The following is a 23260-nucleotide window of genomic DNA, read 5'->3' as shown; positions in this document are numbered from 1 at the left end:
TCTCTAACAAACCTGAGGCCTTCACAGAACAGCTGCTTTTGTACCCGAATTATAACACACAAAGGTGGACTCTTTTCTAGTAGGGTGACTTATGAAGGTTAGATTATATTTTTAATTAAGGATTTGAGGATCAGATATAAATTGGTTAAAAAGAATACATTTTCACCAGTACGTGCTAATCTGTGTTGGCCTAATCCCAGTAAAGTCTAATGTTTATAATCATTAAGAGACAATCTGAGAAAGCTTAAAGCAGTGTCAAAACTTTAGAAAGGCCTTGTGTTATTTTAATGCATCGTTGTCTGACAAAATACATATTTTCTGTTGAGTTTTTTTCAAAAACATATCAGCTACACTTAGAATATGTGCAACCAAAGCTTCAAACGGAGTATCTGTACATTTGCTAAAATGCATATATTTGTGTCAAGTCTGTTTCATCTGCCTGTGTAGATTAGGATTAGCACATCTCTCGACGTTTACCCATCTGTGATCCGGTGCTAAATCACAGATGGGTCTTCATCAGTCTAGTAACTCGAGCCTCACTAATGTAACGTAAATACTGTCTGAGGGTTAATAACGTATGTTCTTGTGGGGGAAAAAAAATTATTCAACTGAGTTTTGACGAAATTATGATGAAAAGTGACTAAATGAACTTAAGGATTTTGTGTTAAATCCTTTATTGTACTGTATTTAAAAGAAGAAAACTAAAATGACCCTTGTGAGTCTATGCATATTTATCAAACTGTTGAATTAATTCAATCCACTCTCCCAGAGCAACCCCTAGACAGCGTCCCCATTTTTCAACATGTGATAAGTGCCTGAGCGTGCTTGGAGTGTGGGTTGGTGTTGGTTCTAACATGGAGAAGCTAAAAACAAGATGCCAGCTGAAAAGGCATCTAGTGTGCAGCAGGAATGCAAAATTATGGGTGCAGCAGAGCTGGTGAGTCAGAGGAACAGGATGCGAGTTGGCAATCTTTTTTTCAAGACGTGTCTTTGCAGCTGTTTTGGGATAATCTGATGTGAAATATTCAGAAAGCTCATTAGTGGCACGCAAGCAGAGTCTCCTTGATCTTCATAACTACTTCAATTTATTTTTGTATTTTTATATGTCTGACTTATGTTCCTTCCTGTATTTATGTTGCACACCATCACTGAACACTATCCCATGTCATTTTCTCTCATTTTGAGGCTAATGCATATTAGATGAATGAAAAAAAGTGGTTAATAAATGAGGTGAAACTTGTACTTTCTACAAATTATCAACTTATGGTGCATATATATATATATATATATATTCTATTATTATCGTAGCTGTATTTTCATTACAGCTATCTCAAAGTTGTCCTTTTGTGATCACAGAACCGCCATTTCTTTCTATCCTTTATTCATTAAAATACCCTTTATCTTGCATAAACTGCACCTTGACATGCATGCAAAACAAGCACACAACTGTAATTTAATCTTCTGAAAATATTAAACTGCCTAATCCTTTACATTCCTCTACTTTGCAAAAGGTCTTGGCAGGCTGCGAAGCTGCCCTCCATATTTTCTAAAACCCTGTGGCATTGCTTTATTTAAAGCATCTTAGCGGTGCAATGTGATGTGAACGGGCAGGCTTGGCACAGAACTGCCTCCAAAGGAGACTGCATGCATGCAAACATGAACACAAATCTGTTAACCCAGGAATAAATATGGTAAACCAAACCAAATGACTGAAAATTGAGAAAATCTGCTTAAGCAGTGTTTCTAAAAACGGTTTGAGAATGTAAATGCGATTATTGTACATTTATTGCAAAATTTCCATGCAGAATTTGGATAGATGCAGATAATCACTATGCAATGAATTATAGTTGAGACTTAAACCAGGGAAATAAAGGAATGTCAAGCTACAGACATAGATGTTTGCATTATTTATACAGAAAGTGACAATTTCTTACAGCTTACGTTTTTTTTTCATATAATTCTTAAATTACAAAGTTGCTCATAAAATGAAGTATTAGTGTAAACCAGTTATTTTTGAGTCCTTTACATTCCTTATGCCAGATATTGAGCTTAGTCTTGCATGACAACAGCAGTCGCAAGATGTGGCATGATTTTTAGAGAATTGTCTAGTTTCTAAATGTATCGTCTTGACATTTTTACTCTTGGGCAAAAACAACCAATCATCAGCAGTTTCTTTCACACAGAACGCCACCACTTGCATTGCTAGACAAATTAGGTCATTGGTGACCCCCACAGGGCCACTGAGACTCACCTCGACATGTTGACAAGTCTGGATCAGCTTCCCCATAAGCGACTCCAGCTCGTTGTTCCTCTTGATCAAGTTGCTCAGGTTGGAGTCAAGTGCTTGCTGTTGGAAACGAGAGTGAGAGATGCTAAAAAATATAGAAATGTCACACAGATGCAAGAAGATAGAAACGCAACAAAGCTTAAGCCGACGCATCAAATCAACTAAACGAGAAGGAACCTTCTAAAATAAAACGATGATGAACAAATTGTGCAATTCTTTAACCTGATCAGTCTCTAAATTTGTAAAGTTTTGGAGGTGGCGTACCTCTGACCGTGGGTAGTACCCCTCATCCCTGCACTGCCTCCTCATCCTGCCCCGTCCGAAGCCTCAGACAGCAGATCCTAGTTCTAGCCGTGGATGTGACTGGGACAGTCACTCCACTGAGCACCAAGCCATGCGCAAACCCAGCCAAGCGATAAATCAGGGCTTCAAAAAGCTTTCCCTATGAGAGCAGCGCTCCCGGCAAACGAAGCGGCAAACAGGTGACAAGCGCGTCAGTGCCGCCCCTCGACGCTCCTCCCTTCACTTATTCCCCTCTCTGTCCTCCTTTCTATTCACCCTTCTGTATTTTTTACATAGCTGTTTTTCTTTTTTTTTTTTTATGCCAGAGCCCAGGCTGTTTCGTTTGCTGCCATGTTTCACATAATTGCCAAATCAGGCATGATTAAGCTGTTCTGATGCATCGTTGTCTCTTTTTCTCTTTTTCAAAGTTTTAAGATGTTCTTCATGGTTTCAAAGCTGAAAGTGGAAATTACCGAAGTAAGAAGTTATAGAATCCGCTTTGTAATTTACAAAGTGACCGTAACTCTTCAGCCACATTTTAAATATCAACAGTTTGTGGTGTCAGAAAAGCTCTTACCCGTCCACAGAGGTGGCCATGGTGCCTCTTTTTATTTATTTATTTTTTCCTTTGCAAGTGTGATGCAGTGCCACGGGGGGCTTAATGGATGACCTTAATACGCAGATGGCACACAGAAGTGACATAAGGGTCTGCTCTAACAGGAATATGACCCTGTTGTTGGTAACAGAGGGGGTAAAGCTGATCTCTCAAAGGAGGACAAGAATTGCAACAATAAGCCATCCTCTGTGCACTGAACTTCAATGCAATATGCTACGACACAAACATAAAGAAAAGGGATCTAAGCCTATTATATGTCCTTGTTGCCAGCTTGTGTCTATTTGATGGAGCTGGACCGCCTTCCAGCCCCCTTCAGTTTGATCACTTGTCAATCATCCTGCGGCGTAATCTGTCTCTTTTTATCTGCCACCACTCTGAGCTAGATTTTTTGGGGGGAAAAGTCTGTGTTGTACTGCACAGTTAATCTCTGCTTAGTTAAATGAATTTCCAAAGGGCAGTGAGGGAGTGGACTGGGACTGTGATAGAAAGATCCAAGGATGCAAAAGAACAGAGTTAACTAGTTAGAAAACATATTTCACTTGCTTATTTCATTTCTTAATGTTTATATATTTCTGTATTTCAAGCCATGAGAATATTTTAAAACATTTCAGCTAGCCTAGGAGTTTTTATACTCTTTACATAATTTAATAGAACCAAAAGATCCTTCACATTATTATTTAGTCAAAGGTCCCGGCGCTCATAAATGCTGTACAGAGATTTGAACTTTCATCCCCAAGTAGTCAGCAATTAATTTTCTATGGATTCATTAACAGAAGAAGTAACTTAATGTTCTTGCTCAGAAGCATGCCGAAAATATTTCGCCTTTTATCTCGATAAAAACACACTATAGAAAATGTTTGACTCAAAAGCAACATGCATTATACAGGGTTCATTCATTCTCTCCTTCAGCCTAAAGTAAAGCACATTTCAAATACACCAGCACAAGAATGATGAGAAAAAGCTTAAAGTATTTCAGTCAAGCATTTGTACACAAAACACCAACTTAACATCTTACAAATAAGAAAGTGAAGCATCACAAAAACAGCAGTGATGTGTTGGTGTTCCGTTCACACTTTCCAACATTTTCCACAGTCATGAAATATAATCAAATAAACTGTGGGCAAGTTGAAACCACCTTCTGAAATAATAATGGCGCTGATGTGCACACACTTGGCATTTAGCACCTCCTGAAAATCTTGTTTTTGCACCTTGGACTACACCCACAGGGATGGAGTGTGAGGACCCACCATCAGCAATTACTAAGGAGTACACTTTTCACCCTTTCTAGAGTAACAGACTTCACAGCTAGTCCAGTTTGTAATTCTGTGACCATCAGGGAAAGCAGTCCTAATAAATGGATAAATTGTAAAATGTAACATGTTTATGTAGGTGCAGTCTAAGAAATCCCCGAAATTGTTTTGTATTAAACTGCTCTTAAGAACGAAAAGCTGTTCCAACTTAAGCAGCAAAAGGGGAACACCAAACCAGTGATTTAGTGCCAAGGCTGACACATACAAACAGCTGCTCCTATCTTTTATCCTGAAGGTTTTTACTCGTAAGACCCTGAGCTAAGGATTTTAAAAGCCATTTCCAGCACCCTCCTCCGTCAATTTCCTGTGACAGGGGTAATTTTATCTCTGAAAAAAGGATGGGTGTTCCCACAATAACATCTTATCAGACGCACACCAACAGCCTCACAGGGGAAAAATAGAAACTATTCCAATAATCTAATACTTTTTTTGCCCCATTTTGGGAAGAGCGGAGGAATCTTGTATTCGGAAGATTGGCAAAAAGTGATACTAATGAAATATCCCTGGAAAATATGGCAGAAGAACAGCTAAAGCATGTCAAAATCCAAGATTAGTTTAGGGGATGTGAGACTGCTCATAAGATTTAATTAAGTTGTAACTCTTCAAAGTACCAGTACCAATACAGTGGTGTGTTTTGTATACTTTAAAAGATTTTACATGGAAATTAAAGTGCTCAGTAAACTCAAAAAGCTGACTTGTTAGCCAAAATCCAATTTGTAGTGTTACACTCTAGCATCTGCTAAAATGTTAGAGTGTTAATACAGGGTAATACACCCAGCAGGCAAGCGGTGCTTGTTAACCTGCAACCTCGCCAAAGTCACCATGCCTCGTTGCTAAAGACATACTGCTAATTCACTGCCTCTGAATACCCCCCTGGCTTCCTGGTGTGGCGCAGTCATTATGCTAATTGCTTAATTATTCGGGAGAGATTATAAATCAGCATGAAATGATGAAATCTCTCTTGATGATCAAATTAGATACCTGAGCGACGATATCAGGGAATTTCATACTTCAGAGGAGAATGAAATTAAAGTTTAAAATTCATTATATGTGTAAGACGATAAAGGACATCGGAGGGTTTTTATACTTATCTATAATTGGACTCAGTAAAACATTGAAAACAGCAGAAAGATTTTTTTTAAATAGACCATATAAGCCAACAGGCACATACCTTTAATTTTTCGTAGCGGTCACTTAGGGCTGCCACCTGGTGATCCCTGTGCCTCCCGACCAGTTTGCACAGTGAGCAGATCAGCTGGTCGTCAGTGACACAGTACATGTTCACCTTCTCCTCCTCATGCTCCAGGCACTGGAGCCCTCTGAGGTGAGAGTCAGGCATTGGCTCAATGAGCCGGTGACCGGTGAATGGTTTCTTGTTCGGGTGAGTTGCCCTGAGGCACTCCTCGCAGTACGACACTTCGCACGTCACACATGTCTTAACGGCATCCTGGGGTGGGTCCTGCTCGCAGAACTGGCATTGGACTGGTTCCGGCGGAGTTTCCGGGCTGGACATGGCGGCACTGACCGGAACCAAAGCCAGCCGGTTGCTCCCTTCCTCAATGGGAGAGTTGGGCCCACTGTGGGGACCGGCCAGCGGCAGAGGAAGGCCAGCCGAGGATGAGGCCCGTTGAACTCTATCGATAATGTTCTGCAAGGTCACGTTTCTCTTGAGTCCTTCTAATCCACGCTCCGGACTCAGGGAAATGACATACCTACAAGTGGGGCACTGAAAAGCGCCAATGCTATGGACGGACTCGTTGGTGGCGCAGTGGGAGACGAGGATGCGGTGGGCGCAGCCGAAGCACAGGCTGTGGGCACAAGGGAGCAGCAGCGGGTCTTCAAAGAGCTCCAGGCAGATTGGACAGGTCAGCTCTGACTCCAGAGTGTCCATCCTGCTCAGAAGAGGCCAGGCGTGACCGGGTGCAGCGTCAGCAAAATCCAGAAGAGCCGCTCAGATGTCTGGAGGCCAGAGACAAAGAGATAGCAGCCAGGAGAACAGAAAGGGGGAAAGAGGGAAAGAAAGCAAAGGGATTTCAGATTAAATGGTGTGAAACAGCTTATTTTCCACAGCTTTCTTGGGAGGGCTTATATCTCAATGGAGCTGACAACTGCTAAAGAATTGCAGTGTTGAGTTTTCCTTTTTAGCCTGTAAAAAGTTAACTGTAGATTCTGTCAAACCCATCAACAAACAGCAAATAAAGCAAAAGACCTACAAAATAGGCAGAACTCTGAATCATCTTAGCCAGAGGCTGTCCAATGTCATTTACAATTAGAAAATGCTAATCTTGACCACATCTTTGTGTTCTGTTTACATTTTAAAGATCCTTGTTGTGTTTTGTTTGCCGGCACCAACACTTTCCCATTGCATTAGAGCTGCAAGGAGGAGTTTGTTGGGCTGGAAGGTGCTTAAAACTGCATCACAACAAACCTCAAAGCCAACCTAAGCTATGTTTAAATGATTTATGATGCAGTAAGGGTTTTTTTTGGGGGGGGGGGGGTTGGGAGCACAAGCTGCTGCTGTTGCTCATTAGCATTCAGCGTAGGTTTATAATTCACTGCAATGTGCGGCTGTAAAACGGTACTTCAGAAGTAATTTTTAATCTTGGAGTACACTTGAATTTGAATCTATTTTAATAAAATTGAAAAGGATTTCCTTATCGGCATTAACATGTCAGCGGGAAGGATGTTTTTCATATGAGGTGCAGCAGTGCCAGCTGCTGCTGCTACAGCTGTAGCCAGTTAGTAATTAGCGCATGTGTCGACTCACTCCTCCCGCAGAGAAGCTGGCTCTTGATTTCAGCGTGTTGTCGCCGTCAGGCAGTTTTAGTTAATGTTTGTGCCGATATTGCCCCCCCCCCCACCGCAATAACCATGGTTTCCACCGAAACATCTCAAATATTTTTATTCAGACAGATTAAAATAGAAAACAATACAGCTACGTGTTTGATTAAATTATGTTAGTTGGTTGTAAGTAAAGCTCTAAAATTAAACGGCTGAATAACCTGACCTGGAAATGATCCTTTGTGAATAATTGAAGTAGGGGTCACTTCACTTCAACCCACTTCAGCCTTTAAGACACCTGAATAACTGGCTGAATTTCCTACTCTACTTCTACACAGTCCCAGCAAGGGCCTCATTGATTTCTGTTTGTGAGCTGCTGGGTTGAATTAACAAATTGAAAGAAACTACCATTGGTAACATTTTTGGCATTTCTGACTGTTTCTTTGAACTCTTGACCCGGTTCGTTCAAAATGTGGATCTTTCGATTCAAGGATGTAGGCATACTGAAAGTCTCAGAAATTGTACCAATACAAAGTAAGAGTAACATGATGTGCAAGTCGTTTCTTATAGAAGAATTGAAGTGTTGCAACCATTTCTCGTTTTTCGTGCGTGTAAAATTGAATTAGCTTTCCAGAGAACTTATGCAGCACTGGTTTTAAATCGACAATGCTGTTTGTTTCTAAAAGTGGATTTCAACACAAATGGATGTCTAGATAGACCTTGGTCAAATTGCATTGAGAAGCAACAGTAAACACTGATAACATCAAACCTGGAGAGTGCCAGTGTTGTGCACAGAGCAACAACAATGCTTGGACATTTGCTGAATTAAACTGTCCTCTGGCAATTTCCAAAACATGGGATAACATCAATTTTGTGAACGTTGCTTCTATTCAGAAGTCAAACTTCCATAAAGCACAAGAGAGGTAACAGAATAAGTGTGCTTCTGTGATATAACGCATGCATTTCTGATGCAGGAAATGTGTCCAGTCTTATCTCACCAAGCAGGATTTTCAGCAGATGTCACTGTTGGCTGAGATTAAAGCATTGGTGCGTCAGACAATAGGATACAAAGAGCTCCAAGTATCTTTCTCATTCTCATGCATGGTTTCCTCTGATCTAAAAGAAGGGGGAAAAGTGCTGCAGATAAACTGTACCCCACTTGAGCATTTTGCAGTGCTAGCATTTTGAGGCCATGTGAAGGCGGATAACGGTTTTGTGTTGATAAGAAAAAGGAACTAAAAGATATTTCTGACAAAAATATTTAATATTTAGTGCCATAAAAGAATGTTTCCACCCTTCCGTCTCTTTTTTATTCTCTTGTACTTAATTTTTGGAAAAGATAAACTAAGCAAATGAATCTGTTTTTTTTGCTTTCTTAGTTTGTTAGGGGGGGAAACAATTAAAATCAACGGGACCCTTTGTACAAAAATTTTCTTCTAGCCTCCTAACATAGGCTTGTATATTGTGTGACCTGTAGACTCAATGAATCAAACCTGTCTGACAACATAAGGTAACCTAATATCTTTAAATATGAGGCTCAAGCTCTTTTAAAGAACAGAAAAATATTTGCTGACTGTTTAGACAGAGAGCCATGTCCAAGTCTTTGGGCACCACAATTCAAAAATGGAGAAAATATGGTCAGCCTAGTAAATGTACTTATTACTAAACACATCTGAAGCACTGCAGGCCTCTGACATAAAACCAGCACAACATTTCAGAAATTGAAAATGTAGGCAAATATATTTGTACTAGCCTGATGGTCTACGTTGGTTTGCTACTTCGGGACCAACAGAGACATGAATCCTGGTCCTGAAGGAGAATGTCCAACCAAGGTTTGTGATCTTACACTCAACCCCACTTAGGCAAAGCAGAAGAAAAATGATCCAAATGACATCTAGAAGTCCACTTCTGTGGCTGGGGAACAGCCGACTTTAATTAATTTGACCTGACTTGAATCAGGTTATTCATGCTGAAAACCCTCTAATATAAGAGGGATGAATCAAAAATTCTTCCAGTGAAGTAAAGCACTCATTTCCAGTTTGATCACAAATACTTACTCGATGGTAGTCACTTCAAAGATCCCGCAACCAGTTAAGGTTGCCTAGGTAGTGATCACTCTTTTGCAACATAAGCTGGTTTGCCTTTGTTTCCCTTAAATGAATCTCTGTGAAAAAAATGTTGGTATTTAGTTGGTTTATCTTATCTGCTGCTGATATTTGCTCAGTATGAAAAAAGCAAAACTAGATGACATCTGAAAGATGGTACTCAAAAAGTAAGGGATTCAAACACTAAAAAACATACAAAATAACTGAACATCTTAAAAATTAAGATATTTGCAATAAGTACATTTCCACCACACAGCAATGAGTAGCCATCAAGTTGATTTCATGCATTTAGTTTTAAAGTAGCTATATGTGCACAACTGAAGCAGGGAGTGTTGTGCAGAAATTGACAAAATCCAAAGTAAATAGGGCTTCAGTAATGAAGTAGATATTGGCTAAAAATGTCCCAAGACATTTTTATTCAGTCACTTTGTTCACTCAGCAGTCAGTCAAGTAATATCAACTGCCAACAGCATTATTGAAGGAAAGAAAGCAGCAGTAAGGCTTACAAAAATCTTTCAAACAAAGCCAGGAATGGTAAGAATTGATAGAGCTGTGATTAGTTTGTGCTTGACACTGAGGGATCCTGAAGGCATTATTGACCAAAGAGAATAGATCGACTGAATTCAGATGAAAACACTTTAAACCAATTTGTTTGTTCTTATGGATTCACAGACTCGCACAAATTGAAACAGGCAGCCGAGAGAGGGTGAAATGCCTCCAACCATACCGTAGGTGACACTGTTGAACCATGCAGGAAGGTGACTGAGTACAAAGCAAAAGAAGAGAGACAGGGAAGGGGGGATGGAAGAAAAAATAAAAACCGTGGGGATGTTGGGGGGAAAAAATGTATAGGATTTTACAAAAAAATCTAAGTTGTTTACTTTTTCCATCGTCACTTTGTGCCTCGGGACTGCCAGAGCTGTCACAGTATGTAAACGACTAGTCTGCCATGCTGGCACCTCAGCAATGTCAGTACCAACAGTCTTCAGTGGGGGGCAATACAAAACTGATTAGAGGAATGCTTTGGTGTTGTTCCACCTCCTCTTAACTGCAGCTTCTGCCTATGAGCAGAAAATAACTTTGGAACTGATCACAAGCTAATATTCATAGCATGTTGTTTGCATACCTATTTATACGTTAACATGATTTTACCCAACATGCATCCTTTGACAGGCATAATGTAAATAATGTATATAATATTCTTCTTACCCCCATGCCATCCATGCTTACTTTCCTGAGAATGGATTTGCTTCAACCTGACTATACCAGTTTAGGCAAGAGTTTAATGAAAAACAGCCTGCTTACCACGTGTTTTCACAAGCATACCCTAACGTTTCTTGCTTTTTTTTAATGTAAAAAAAAAAAAACACAGCTTTTGGAACACAGCTTAAAAGTTTTGTTGCGAGCTAAATCTGGGAATAACCTCCCGCCCCACTTTCTGTGCTCTAGTTGCAACAGTGGAAAAAAAACAAAACAAAAAGAAAAGATCACAAATATATGTTTGAATGTGCCCTGTGAGACTAGTTTAATAAAACAAACGATGAGCAGGATGAATAAGCATTTTATTTCATTTCATTTCATTTTATTTAAAAAAATCCTGGATTTCAATTTATAGTGGCCCAGGGAGCCAGTGACTTCAGGGAGCATTTAACTGCATTTTTATGACCTGAAACTGGAAAAATCCAACTTCCAAGTAAAATGGTACACTCCATGGTCTTAAATTCACAAGCAAAGCAAGCAACTTGCTAGTAAAAACCAAACAAAGCCACCTCAAATGGAGTAAAACTTTACTTTGCGCCTGTTGTGTTGTCAAATAAAACTAAATTGCTGCTTTAAATGCAGCATGTTTTGTTGAAGATATAAAAGTAGCTACAAAATTTCAATTTTAAAATGATAAGGTAGGAATTATTTTATTTCTGTGGCATAGAGCTACTGCTAGCTAAGATTTGGTGTTAGAATTCCTTACTTACTATAGTAATACAAACCAAAACAAGGCATTTTTCAGCATTTTCAATCATTCAAGCAAAAAAGGACAATTTTCACAAATTTTGACTATAAATATGAAGTATTATGTGTAATACCTTACAGTTATAGAAACAATAAAAGTTCAAATAAATGGTTAAAAAAATGTCCACAGTGTGAAATATTTTAAGTACAAAGTAGCCATGTCGAATTTAAACTTGGACTTGGTTGGGGACCATCAACTTTGCAAGTGGGAATTTTGATTATAGAAATCCATGCAAAAATTGGTGAAACAGCTTATTTTAGTATTTTTTTAAACATAGGTTTAAAAAATTCAGTTTATTCAAGCAGAGCAAATTTGCTGCAAATTATATCTGTTGGGACTTTACAATTAGGTCCAGTTCAGGACTATATATAGTCCCATATGTTAATAATAAGTACGGGGCAATTAGAAAATTTGATTGAAATCCAGTTTTATCACTTAATTGATCACTTGAATTTCAACTTCCAGAAAAAAAAAATGAAATTAATACTCTTGATTTTTTTTTTTTCCACTAAAGTTTCAAGTCCATTAGCCTCTTAGAGATGACAGTAAAAACTGCTAAAATTTGTCTCAATTTCAACCTTTGTCTATATAGAAATGGCAAAACTGTTGCAGTTTGCCATAGTTACTTTGGAAGGAATCTTCTATAAAACCTCTTAGCCATGAATTCCAACTCAACCTTTGGTGTAATGTACTACGTCATCTGCTATTTGTTGTTTTGCTTGTAATGCACAAGTTATCTGACAAGCAAATGTTCACTGGAACAACAGAACCACTGAACTTTTCAGAAATTAAAACCTCTTTCAACTTTTGATCTCACTTCCAGTTTATATCTGGGTCGTCTCCCTCCCACAAAGTCTGGGCCCCACTTCTTAAATCTTTCATTAAATGTGGATCCGGGAAGGTAGCGGCTTTCCCTTCCACTCACAGTTTAGGCTGGAATAAAAATTTAATGGGTACCCTTTTATTTTCTAAAAACTGATTTGACTAAAGCACAATGTGGGTAAAAACAGAGGTGGGACTGAATTCGTGTTTGTTAAAAGGGAATGTCTGGCTTGGTTTTACAGTGCACATAATAAATGCTTGCATTTAATGTGACTTGCATGTTTAATTGCTATTAACTAGCGGGAAAGTGGGACTTTTAGCCTTTTATGATATTTTTGATAATTGTCACGGTAAACTGAGTGGAAAAGCCAGATCTTGGCAGTAATTACAGTACGTTAAAGCCACATAACCTTGGTTTGAATTAAAAAAAAACAAACATGTGTGCAGGGATCCATTTTGTGATTTGATGCGAGCAACTGTGGCAGTCCACGATGTAGATACAAGAAGTAGGTCATTCCCATTGACCTGGCTCACATAATCAGCGTACACTGTGTGTGTCACTTCATGATCTCGGCGTTCCAATTCTCTCTCCATCTCGCTCAGCTCGGAGGAGGTAGAAAAATACAGCAGAGCACACGGCAGAACGATAGAAGAGGGCAAAGGCATCTAATTCAGAGGGTAAACATATCTGGCTGTCAACGCTCATAATGTCATGCCTCAGGACCAAAACAAACCTTGCCCAGTGAAAACCAATGGGACAGAATTAACTGTATGCAAATGCATTAGCACTTCTTTGCAAAGGAAAAGTAAAGATTTTAGTGTTGGATGTGGAATTAAGTGCACCACTTGCCCCTAAATGTAACCTACTTCCAGAATGAAGATGCACTAAAAGAACTGTCGCTAAATAATTCACGTTTCTATTCTTAAATACCAAATAATTCAGCTCTTGGCATGCATCGTTGAGTCAAATCTATTCTTCTGTCTCTTCCAACCTTTCACCCTTTCGACACCTTGTTTGCATCAATCTCTCGAAGAATTCAATAGATCCCACAACTGTTTACTGGATTTGCGGAGGAAATCTGAGGGGTTGGGGGGAATAACATAATCTGCCTCCATAGCAGCAGTGGGTGGCTAATGCCAGATTAACCCTTGACCCCCGCTTCATGGTTGAGAACCAGTTGGCTTTACAAGAGGTCGCACAATCCGGACCCAAGCTGCAAAAAATGTGCCATACTAATTGATTTCTACAGGAAAGGATTTATTCTAAAACTCTATGCACTTCTAATCATGTGGAAAGCTTGATGCTACATTTACCCCCCACCCCCCAAAGCATTTCTTATAGAAGGTTGGTGGCATTTCTTGCGGTATAGGCTAGAGGAACTTGTTTCCATACAGTCTGCAGTCTTGCTTGCACATATTGTAATATAAGTCCAATTAGGACACAGGATGAGGAAATGTATTTTGGCAAGGAACATGCCCAGAGCGAAAGCTAACGAGGTCCAAGCTGGAGTTTTAGATGAGGGATCAAAAGCTTTTAGCTTTAGATGTCAAACTCGACAGAGAATTGGATGTCTCTCATCTCTTCCACCATTTTCCCTCTCCATTTTGGCCTCCCTTTGCTTTCCCTGTGTTGTATGATTCTTCATTTCCAGGCCTTATAACGTTACCGACACTAAAAATAGCCAAACGCTACACAAACACTTGTGTTTTCAGTTCTCAGAAACCCTGCCACGTTTTTATCCCTAATCCGCTTCCTGCCACACCGGCTGTGACCAATCCAGGCCTTTCATGGTCAGAAGTGGGCAGTCACACTTTAACAGGATTGGTTGGTCATAGTCTGGGATGCAGAGGCTATTAGTGACGATAATGGAGGGAGACGTTTGTGATTGTTTGTGCGTGGCAAGGTCTGTCTGGGATCTGGCTTGTGTGACCCAGATTGGCCTCAGTGGTGCAGCTAAAAAATTCAATTCAATGTTTGTGGGGCAGGAGATTATAGGATACATGAAACAAGTCTGGTGTTGACAGTATGTTTGGTTGGGGTGTTTGATATTAACAAAAAGACTCATGAGGCAGTAAAGTAAACATGTTGGTTTTGGAAACTTCCTAAATATTAAGCCACATGCTTTCAGAAAGAATATTAGGATTACTTCTGTATCAAAACTTTGGTGGAATAACATCCACTCTAAAAGTCGGCTTCCTCACAGAGGGTGTGAGAGTCCCACCTAAAATTGCCAAGTACTTGATTGAATCCATTTTGTCCTCTGCATCCTGCAGGTTTTCAGTGCCAGAAGACTCTAAAACTGTCACAGAGCATCACTGAGTTGCTTTCTTTTCCCTTAGAGATGCCAGTTTACCAAGTTTCCATTCTATTTTATTTCAGTTGTGATTAATTGCTCCACAGACTAGAACCTCAAAACCTTTTTTATTTTTTTATTTTTTTTATTTTGCAGTGAGCAAATTGGAGCTGACAGTTTCTGTGCTTTTAGGTCTGTATAGTGCATTTCCTGAGGTTAAGCATTGAGCCTTTTAGCGTTCAGTATGTCCCTTATATATATATATTCTGCCAAAACGTCTTTCTGGATCTTATTTGCAGTCAATTGAGGTAGCCACCTGTCACCTCCTCAGTCTGACAGCAGATGATAGTTTCCTCTATGTCCCACCAGGTGGTGCACCCACAATTCCTTTCACCATCAATTGTGAGCTATGCTTCCAATTCAGGCCCTTGGATTTTGTTGTATCCTCTTGGAATTTCTCTTGACTTGGACAGATATCAACCGTCCAATAAAAAGACAGTCCAGGTATTTACGGTGTTCTATCTCAAGTACACAAATACAACCAATGATTTCTTGGATCACTTGTGCCTGAAACCACAACTGATTTGCAAATGTATGCTCTTAAGGCCAATCTAGAGGATTGACCAATTTATAGAGAAATTACACTCCTTAAACTAGAAATTTGAGTTGAATTTGAACTATCCAGGTGTTTGAACTATTCTGGTGTATATTGTCCATTGTATACACCTTGAGAACAGTTTTTAATTTAGCCAATAAACCAAAATTTGCAATAGGGGACACTGAGGGACAAGGGTGTAAGAAAATGGATGGATGGATCCATCTATCCATCCATGGATGGGTTTAACCATTTTCAGTCGAGCTGTATTGAGGAAATGATGGTGTTCTGAAAATATGTATTTAGAAGTTTCCTTTGCCTAACTTTCTACTTGTGTCACAATCTCTCTCCTGCTTGTATTTAACGTGAGATAAACTTCGATTAGGAAATAGGGGAGAAACAAACAGAAACCTCACTGCTCACTTTTAAGAATTGGCTGAAGTTTTCTTCCATCACCACAATTACTTAGTAATGCTTTGATGAAAGTGATAATGTAGCACTCATTCCCAGAAAGTTATCTTGGCTGCTTTGATTGGCTAATAAAATGTTTTGAAAGAGCTGCATGGCATAAGTATGCATGAGCAGAGTGCTGGGCGGGGATGAGGCCAGCCAGTCCATGTGGCTTGTGCCACCAACATACATTTGATGTAAACTATTCAGGGTGAATAGTTTACATCAAATGTAAACTATTCACCCTTATCTCTGCTACTAAGTGAAATTCGTGTGGCATTACATCAAGTGAAGTTTGGTTCTTCCAGGATGTGATAAATCTTGGTGGGGTTCTGTTTCTGATCTCTGCTAGAGTAGATTTTTAGAAGAAGGCCAAGAACAGAGTGTATTCTACCAACTTTGAAGAACTGGACTGTTACAGATAAAGTTCCTTATGAGGAAAAAAGTGGAAAAGTGTCAAATGTAACCAGATATAATATGAAGTGAAAAGATTAAAACCCGAAATATAAAAGTTTTGACACCACTGCTCTTATTTTGTTGCAACTTATCTAAAGCTTATCTAAATAACTCTAAAGTTGGGCATCTGACTGGTTTTAATGAATTTGGACTTATTTTGGTCATCTCTGCACAGAACACTGTTTGGGTCCTTAAATGCACTCTGAAAATAGTTAGTTGAAACAAAGTTATTTTAATCTTGCAAGTTTAGCTTGTTTGTCCAAACCTGTTGAGGCTAATGTTATCTACTAGAGTGTAAAGACAATTTATCTTATGAAAAGAACTCTAAGAAGTAGAGTAAAAATGTCACAAATAACAAACTGTTCTTAAAAAAAAAGAAGTTTTTTATTTGTTCGGTACTATAAATGCTGCCACATAAACAAAGTGGTGAAGACTTCATAGAGAATTAGTATGTCCTGTTTTTATCTGCTAGCTTGAGGAACAGTTTATATAGAAAAGAAATTCCCTAATGCTACACCTGCATAGCAATCAATACCAGCAAACTACAACAAGTCTGTGTGGAAAAATATATATATAGTTAGCTTTCTTTTCTATTTTGGAAGAACAAAACCAGCCAACCATAATGTAAAATCTCACCGACAAACTCACACAACAATGACAAACTTGATGTGTTAAACATCAATTTAAATTATCTCACTGTATCTGCAGAGTTTATCTTCTATATTTCAGACTTTTCAAGCAGCATAAATCATTCACACTTCCAATTTATTGTCCTGTTTTTTTAAATGTTGTTAACACCAACTATGTGTTAACGTGTGTTCAACCAGGACAGGGAAGAAAAGAGACGGCATTCTTCACTTGTTTTCCTTAGTGACCCTTAGCTTAGCTACCAGGTATCACTCCATAGACTTTGACATAAAAGTATATTCCAGGTGAGTGACCTCTGTCAATACAACAGGGAATAACTACTTTGTATTTTATATCATACAAGTTTGAAACACAAATTGTGGGAATTGAGCTTAAAGCTAACGCTGTAATTTTCGAAATCTGAGTTTGTCAATGTCATGCTACTCAGTATCACTCCTCTGAGTAGAGCCAGGTTAAATTTATACATTTTCACACTCCCTCTCTCAGCTATTGATTTTACTCACTACAGCATCATTCCCACTTGTCAAAAACATACAGTGTGAGTTGAATGCAGGAGAATAAAGGCATGTCTTGAACAAACTAAGGAAAGTTTGAGTTGGGTTGCATTAGAGCAGCCCAAGTGAGCTTCTTTTGGTCAAGTATTTGGATTTTTTTTTTTGCCGCACATCAGATGTTTTGCAGGCTTGCTGGAGTGTCTCTTCTTAGAGCATTTAGTGATTCATAGCAGAAAAGGCCTGAACCAACCAGTTCTTTACCACCAGCTGCAAGAAGAAAGAGATGCTTCTTAAAAGCAGCTGTTTATGTTAATTGAAACAATTTGTTCGTAATTTTGTTCATGTTCATACTTTGAAGTCTATTTTGTTTGCTTCTGCAAATGTCTATAAATTTATTGCTCAGGGAACAGCATCTTGTCTTTCTCTCACTGAATTGTTTACTACCTTTTGTACATAGTGAAATGTTGAGCACTTTAGATTCTAAGGACCCAATTAGGCCTAAAACAACAGAGTCTGATGTTTTTTAAGTTTTAAAAGTTCAGACATTTTTTAAAATTATAATTCTCATTGTTGAATTTCTTGATCTCCAATTCAATAGCACATTTTCCGCTATATAAATCACCCTCCCACCCTACAAAGATGTCTAAATAGCTTTACAGACCATCTTTTCTTTATTTTAAGTACTTTTCTTTTTTACTTCTACTTGCCAAGTAAATTATAAATTGTTTTAATTGTGTATGACTGTGTTGTAAAAAACAGAAGTCCATTTTTCTTGGCCTTTATTCAAAATGTAAAAACAAAAGGCCAATCTGGTAAGGCAGCCATTTGTCGTCACACATATTATGCAGTGTTGCATACACTGCTCTGCAACGTACTGTGGAGAGTTCTTCCAACTTTAGAATAAAATGCTGAAGGACCTACTTATCCTCACCGCAGGACTACTGAATAAACCAGTTGTACCCATTGTCACATTTCTGGAAGTTACCATGACAACATTACTCATTTTACTTGGTTGGTGATTAAAAAAACCCACTGGAGTGGATAAAATGAAGTGAATTGGAGGGGAATGAGACCAAAAAAATTATATTTGAGCGTGTTCACCCCATTTCAAGGATGTTTAGATAGCGATTAACAGTTCTGCCTCCCTCCAGCGCAAACTAGGCGTTCGACTTTGAAGATCGAATTAAACATCCAGAGTGATAAGCATTCCATTAGTTATACCTTCCTGTTTATCACGTTAGCCACAAATTGGTGAGATAGAGAGATATTTTTGGTAGAAATGCTATCAGCAATAGGCTGTTTTTTCCTCATTATCAAAGCAACAACGATCAAAGTTACAGCCTTGATTCTAAATAAGATAGAGTAACTTGCCTTTAGATAAGTTTACATAAACTGCATGAAGAGTCCCGTAAGGAATAGAAGCAAATTTAAAAGGCTGCATTTGTGATAATTGTCTGCAAAGTTCCCACGGTCCATATCCAGGTGGGGCAGGGAGGGGGAAGAGACGGATCTGAGTGCCGCTCCGCTCCTTTCTGAAGGCTACACAGGCTGACAATGTCTCACTGAGACATGTCGGTGGAAACAGGAAAAGAAACAGGAACACTACTGTCGTTGCTATATTGGTCGACATTCTGACAGCTTCAAACCAAACATCCCACAAAGCTTTTTTGTTTTTTTTCTCTTGGATTTAGTCTTTGTTCATTGAGACCGGTGCATCCTCAAAAGCAATGGTTTTCTCGGTCTCTCTGATCCGTTGCAGGTGAGACTGATGAGTGGTAGCACCGAGCTTGTGTTGCCCAGCTGTGACACACTCAACGCAGAAGACACACGTGCAGTGAGGCGTACCAAACACGCCTCAGCACAGAGCGTCCGAGTTTCCCTGAGGCTAATATGATGCACGATCAAGTGGACTGTACGCTACATAAATGTAGTATAAATAATCACACACGTGCATAATTACATATTTGTATGAACGCATGCACTCCATCTAAAGTTGCATTTAAATTAGGTCAAAAAAATTCAAAGACTTGCAAGGTTAAGAAAAAAAAGAAAACTAATTTGCAAAACCAAAGATTGAGCACAAACAGCATACGTAACCCTTCCTTCTGCAGATGTGTGCTATGAGTTTTGAGAGACCACACAGATGAAAGTGGGTCACAAAACCCAGAATCAAACTCCACCCCAAAATCAAAAGTATCTCAAGAAATTGGATAATCAGAGTTGAATTAAGTTGTCAAGACGCCGACAGACTGCGGAGCCGTATAGAGTTGAGATAAATGACTCACACCTCCTGCGATAAAAAAGCAGACTTTGTGTTGTACATATGTTCAGCAACTGTTTCTGCAGAAGTTTCTCCTGGTCTACGGAGCTGAATGGTTGAGTTCTAAAGCCAGCACTCTGTTATTATCATTCTTGTAAACCTGCCACTTCTCCTGAGAATACAGTCAGGAGGGTTATAGCGTGCGGGAAAATCCCCCAGGGACTCCCAAACTTCAGCAAAAGATCACAAACTGCCCAATGCGACAAAACCCAGGCCACCTCTTCTGCTCTTACCTTCCACATGATTAAAATCCCATCATCCAAAAACAAAGTGAAAAAGACGGGAAGATAGAGAGCTGTAGAGGGAGACCGGCAGCTCTCTTTTGCTCTATCTCACGCTCTCTCTCTCTTCTCTCTCTCCTCTGTGGGATGCAGGAAGGTTGACTGTGGCGGCTAAAACGGCAGCGAGGAGCAATCCCAGGAGGCAGTGAGGATGTGAGTACGTCTCCGTGGCTGTGTCATCACCTCTCATGACATGTTTCCTCCTCTGCCTGTGTAAGCTTTTCCATCCAGACCCAGCAGAGAGAGAAAGAGAGAGAGAGAGAGAGACGGGACAAACTAGTGCACCGCCCCCTCACTGTTCCCCCTCCTCCCTCCCCCATTCAGTCTGTTCATTCCTTGCTCCCTGTTTCACTGTATTCAAATGTGCCAGTGAGCTGCCCTGCCTTTAAGTAGGCCAATCACTGGCCACAGAGAGGTGGACTCTGATCTGGCGATGTGCTTGCGACATAATGTGCCTGCCTGCTGATTTTATTTCATTTTTTTCCAATATGTCTGCTCACATGGAAACTCGTGTGGATATGCGGATGTAGCACATTTAGGCACTCTTGAAAGCCAGGTGCACATCAATGGCATTTGTCTGACTTTGGACGAAAAGTCAATGTATAAATGGGACGCTCTAAATTAGGAAATAAACTGGATTCTGGAGAGATGCTAACTTTTGCAAGCCTTCAAAATGTTTACTCCTTAGCTGTCATGACACACTCAGACCTCTCTAGTTGTGAACTGGATAATATTAGGGAAACATAAACTTGGTCTTTATTTTTAAATCAAGATGACTATATTGATTGCAAATAACCTTTCTGTCTTCTTAAACCAAGCCATTTTAATGTCATCACATTGTCTTGTCATTTTTCCTTGCACAGCAACTTAATTTACCTTGTGTATGGACTGTGCTATGCAAAGTGTATTTCATGTCACCAGCCATGATAAGCAGGCTAGTTTATGTTTATGTAAGGCAACACATTTTATTGCTCAGCATTGGTAAACAGGAAGATTTAAGCACAGACACTTCCTTTGATAGTGCAGTTATGAAAAAAGGACTGACTGCTTGAATTGCTGTAAAATATGTATTATGAGCAACATCTTGCTTTCTGTGTGTGCAAAGTTGCATAAAATGTGAATCCAACAGCTAAGTAAAAAAAGTAAGACAAACTTATGTAAAAATGCTAACATAAGGCTTAATTAACTTGCCAACTTCTTTTCTTTCTTTCTACACTGTTTATTCTGTTAAGCAGTGGCTGTAAATATTTAAACTGGAAAGCCGTAAATTTATTTTTATCATGACGTCCTCATTCATAAATATTGCAGTTTAATTTTCAGACTTTCAAACACACTGAGCCCAATTAAAATGATAGTTACAACAAAGTTAAAACTATCTGATAGTGTGGCACTTGTGTTGCAGTAAGTCTGTTCATTAGCAGTCAAATGGCCACACAGATTGAGTTTATGGTTTATATACAAAGAGTAATTTAACATTTAAACAGCTTTTTTCTTTTCATCTCTGTTTTTGATTGTGGATCAAGATAGTTATGTTCATTTACATATTCATTCTTTTGTTTGAAAGAATAAAAGTGACCAAATTGGGTCTCCAGTGTGCAACACAATCACTATTATACCTGCTTTCATGACCTTTTACACCTAACAATCTAGAAGCCTACAAAGTGTTCAGGTCAAGCCGGATGAAATTCTGCTTGGGACCTGATTTAAAAACTAAAATTCTGGCATCATTCGAGTAATGTTCTGACATCACTGTTACTCTGATGTACAATGCAAAGATAAATTGCGACTTGAGTGTATTAATATTTATAGGTTTGTTTGGCTTTGAAATGCGATAATATATCCTCACGCTCACAGCAGTCCCATTAGACTCAGATTACGACCAGCTGCAACAGGGTTTATGTTTGGGAGACTCAAAGCAAGATCAGGTTATGATTGTATGCATCAAGATGGATGGTATTTTGGGAAAGTTTTTTTTTTTGTTTGTTTTATCTTGAACAAATTAAAAAACTGAGAGCTGACATGACTTAAACTGCTGAAGTGAAAACAAACTGAGAACTAAAAAGAAACATGGGTTTGTCAATAAAGCTGTCTTCAGATTTGAGATGAATAGAAGCCATAAAAGGAATCCCTCCCTCATCAGTAAAACGAATCTCCCACTACAGTTTTTCCCATTGTTTCTCTGACGTCACTGCGGCTCTCCCTTCACCTTAAAACCTCAGCTGTTTTGGCTGCCTCTTACGAATCTTCCTCACTATTTTTTTGTCTATGGCCTACAAGAAAAGCTGCTTAAAATAATCTCCAAGATGCAAGTCGGCAAGCTGCACACTATACGACTGCAGTGTTTGGTTGAATATCCCCGACGTTAATCAGCTATATGATTGGACGCTGCAGCTCCCTTCATCCTGGCCGTTGCACATCACAACAAGCAAAATGAATAAAAAACAATCTGCTTAAATCTTTTATTTTGAGGTTTGCAGCTCAAGTGATATAAAAGCATTTAAGCCAGGAGCGCATTGGTTGCTGAATAATGAATAATTCCTGGCATTTGGCCTTGTGAAAAATGAGTCCTGTGGATAGAAGTGTGGAACATGGTTTTACTTAGCAAACGTTTGTGGGTCTATTCTGCTCTGTGCTCAGTACAGTAACGTCTTTGTACCAGAAATGTTCTGCTGGGATAAAATTGAGTTAAGCGTATCAGCTCGAATGTGGTAGTTACCAGAAAGAAAGCTAGTGGAAACCTAAAACCACTAAAAAAGTCAGAAAAAGATTCTTTGTAAATTTAAGTTCGCCCATGCTTTGATTAGTTTTATCAAAAGGAGTGGTCTTAATTAATTCCTCATTACTCAGACAATCATCATGGTACATTGTAAGTATTCTGGGTATGTGTGTGTGTCTCTTGTGGTCAGAGTGGAATCAGTTGAGGTGAGGCGGTTGCCAAAGAATGTTCTTTTGGAAAGGGACAAAAACAGTTTCCATCTCGGGTCAGTTCTCTGGAAGAGCAATACTCGCTCTCTGACTCTCCAAACCAATCGTACAATTCACCAGTAAGACAAAATGAAAGACCGATCGGTTTACAAACAATGCTGTCTAAAAATAAGATGCTCCACGTCACAAAGCACCCTTAGCTCATTGAAAATAAATATGCTTTGGAACAAAACTCTGGTATCCTTTTTGTAGCTACAATCATTTGGAAAACCAGTGGAGTTGGCTAACCATTAGCTGTAGTTAGCAGTATTAACTAGACCACCCTGATTCTCCAGGACCTCATTTTTTGACCGCAAATTTGGAAAACCATTGACTTTACAGGTATTGCATCATTTGGTGTTTCTTTGCTGACCAATTAGCTTTACTTGGTGTTTTCTTTAGCTGTGAGAGGAGGCGAGAGTATCTGGAAAGAGTCCTGAAAAAACATGCAACCTCCACACAGAGAAACCCCCAGACTGTAATCTTCTTTATGCATGACAGTAACGCTACCAACTTCACTACCATCACACTCTTGATTTTGAACAAT

At 39.2% G+C, this 23260-nt stretch overlaps 1 protein-coding gene across 1 annotated transcript in view; it reads right to left on the bottom strand.

The window, feature by feature from the left end:
* LOC103475959 (E3 ubiquitin-protein ligase Midline-1) overlaps positions 1-20024 on the bottom strand; it is a 33006-nt gene extending 12982 nt beyond the window's left edge. Inside the window, exons 1-3 of the mRNA XM_008427964.3 lie at positions 19702-20024; positions 5667-6454; positions 2252-2347 (exon numbers count right to left, since the gene is read on the bottom strand). Of these exons, the coding sequence (XP_008426186.1) occupies positions 2252-2347; positions 5667-6386 (816 nt within the window). The 5' untranslated portion in view covers positions 6387-6454; positions 19702-20024. The remainder of the gene's footprint in view (positions 1-2251; positions 2348-5666; positions 6455-19701) is intronic.
* Between the last annotated feature and the right edge of the window lie 3236 nt (positions 20025-23260).

This window comes from Poecilia reticulata, chromosome 2, assembly GCF_904066995.2.
Source record: "Poecilia reticulata chromosome 2, P_reticulata-male-v2, whole genome shotgun sequence".
Classification (NCBI taxonomy): domain Eukaryota; kingdom Metazoa; phylum Chordata; class Actinopteri; order Cyprinodontiformes; family Poeciliidae; genus Poecilia; species Poecilia reticulata.
Note: the sequence above shows the minus strand (reverse complement) of the source record. Positions and strands in the feature narration are given on the sequence as shown.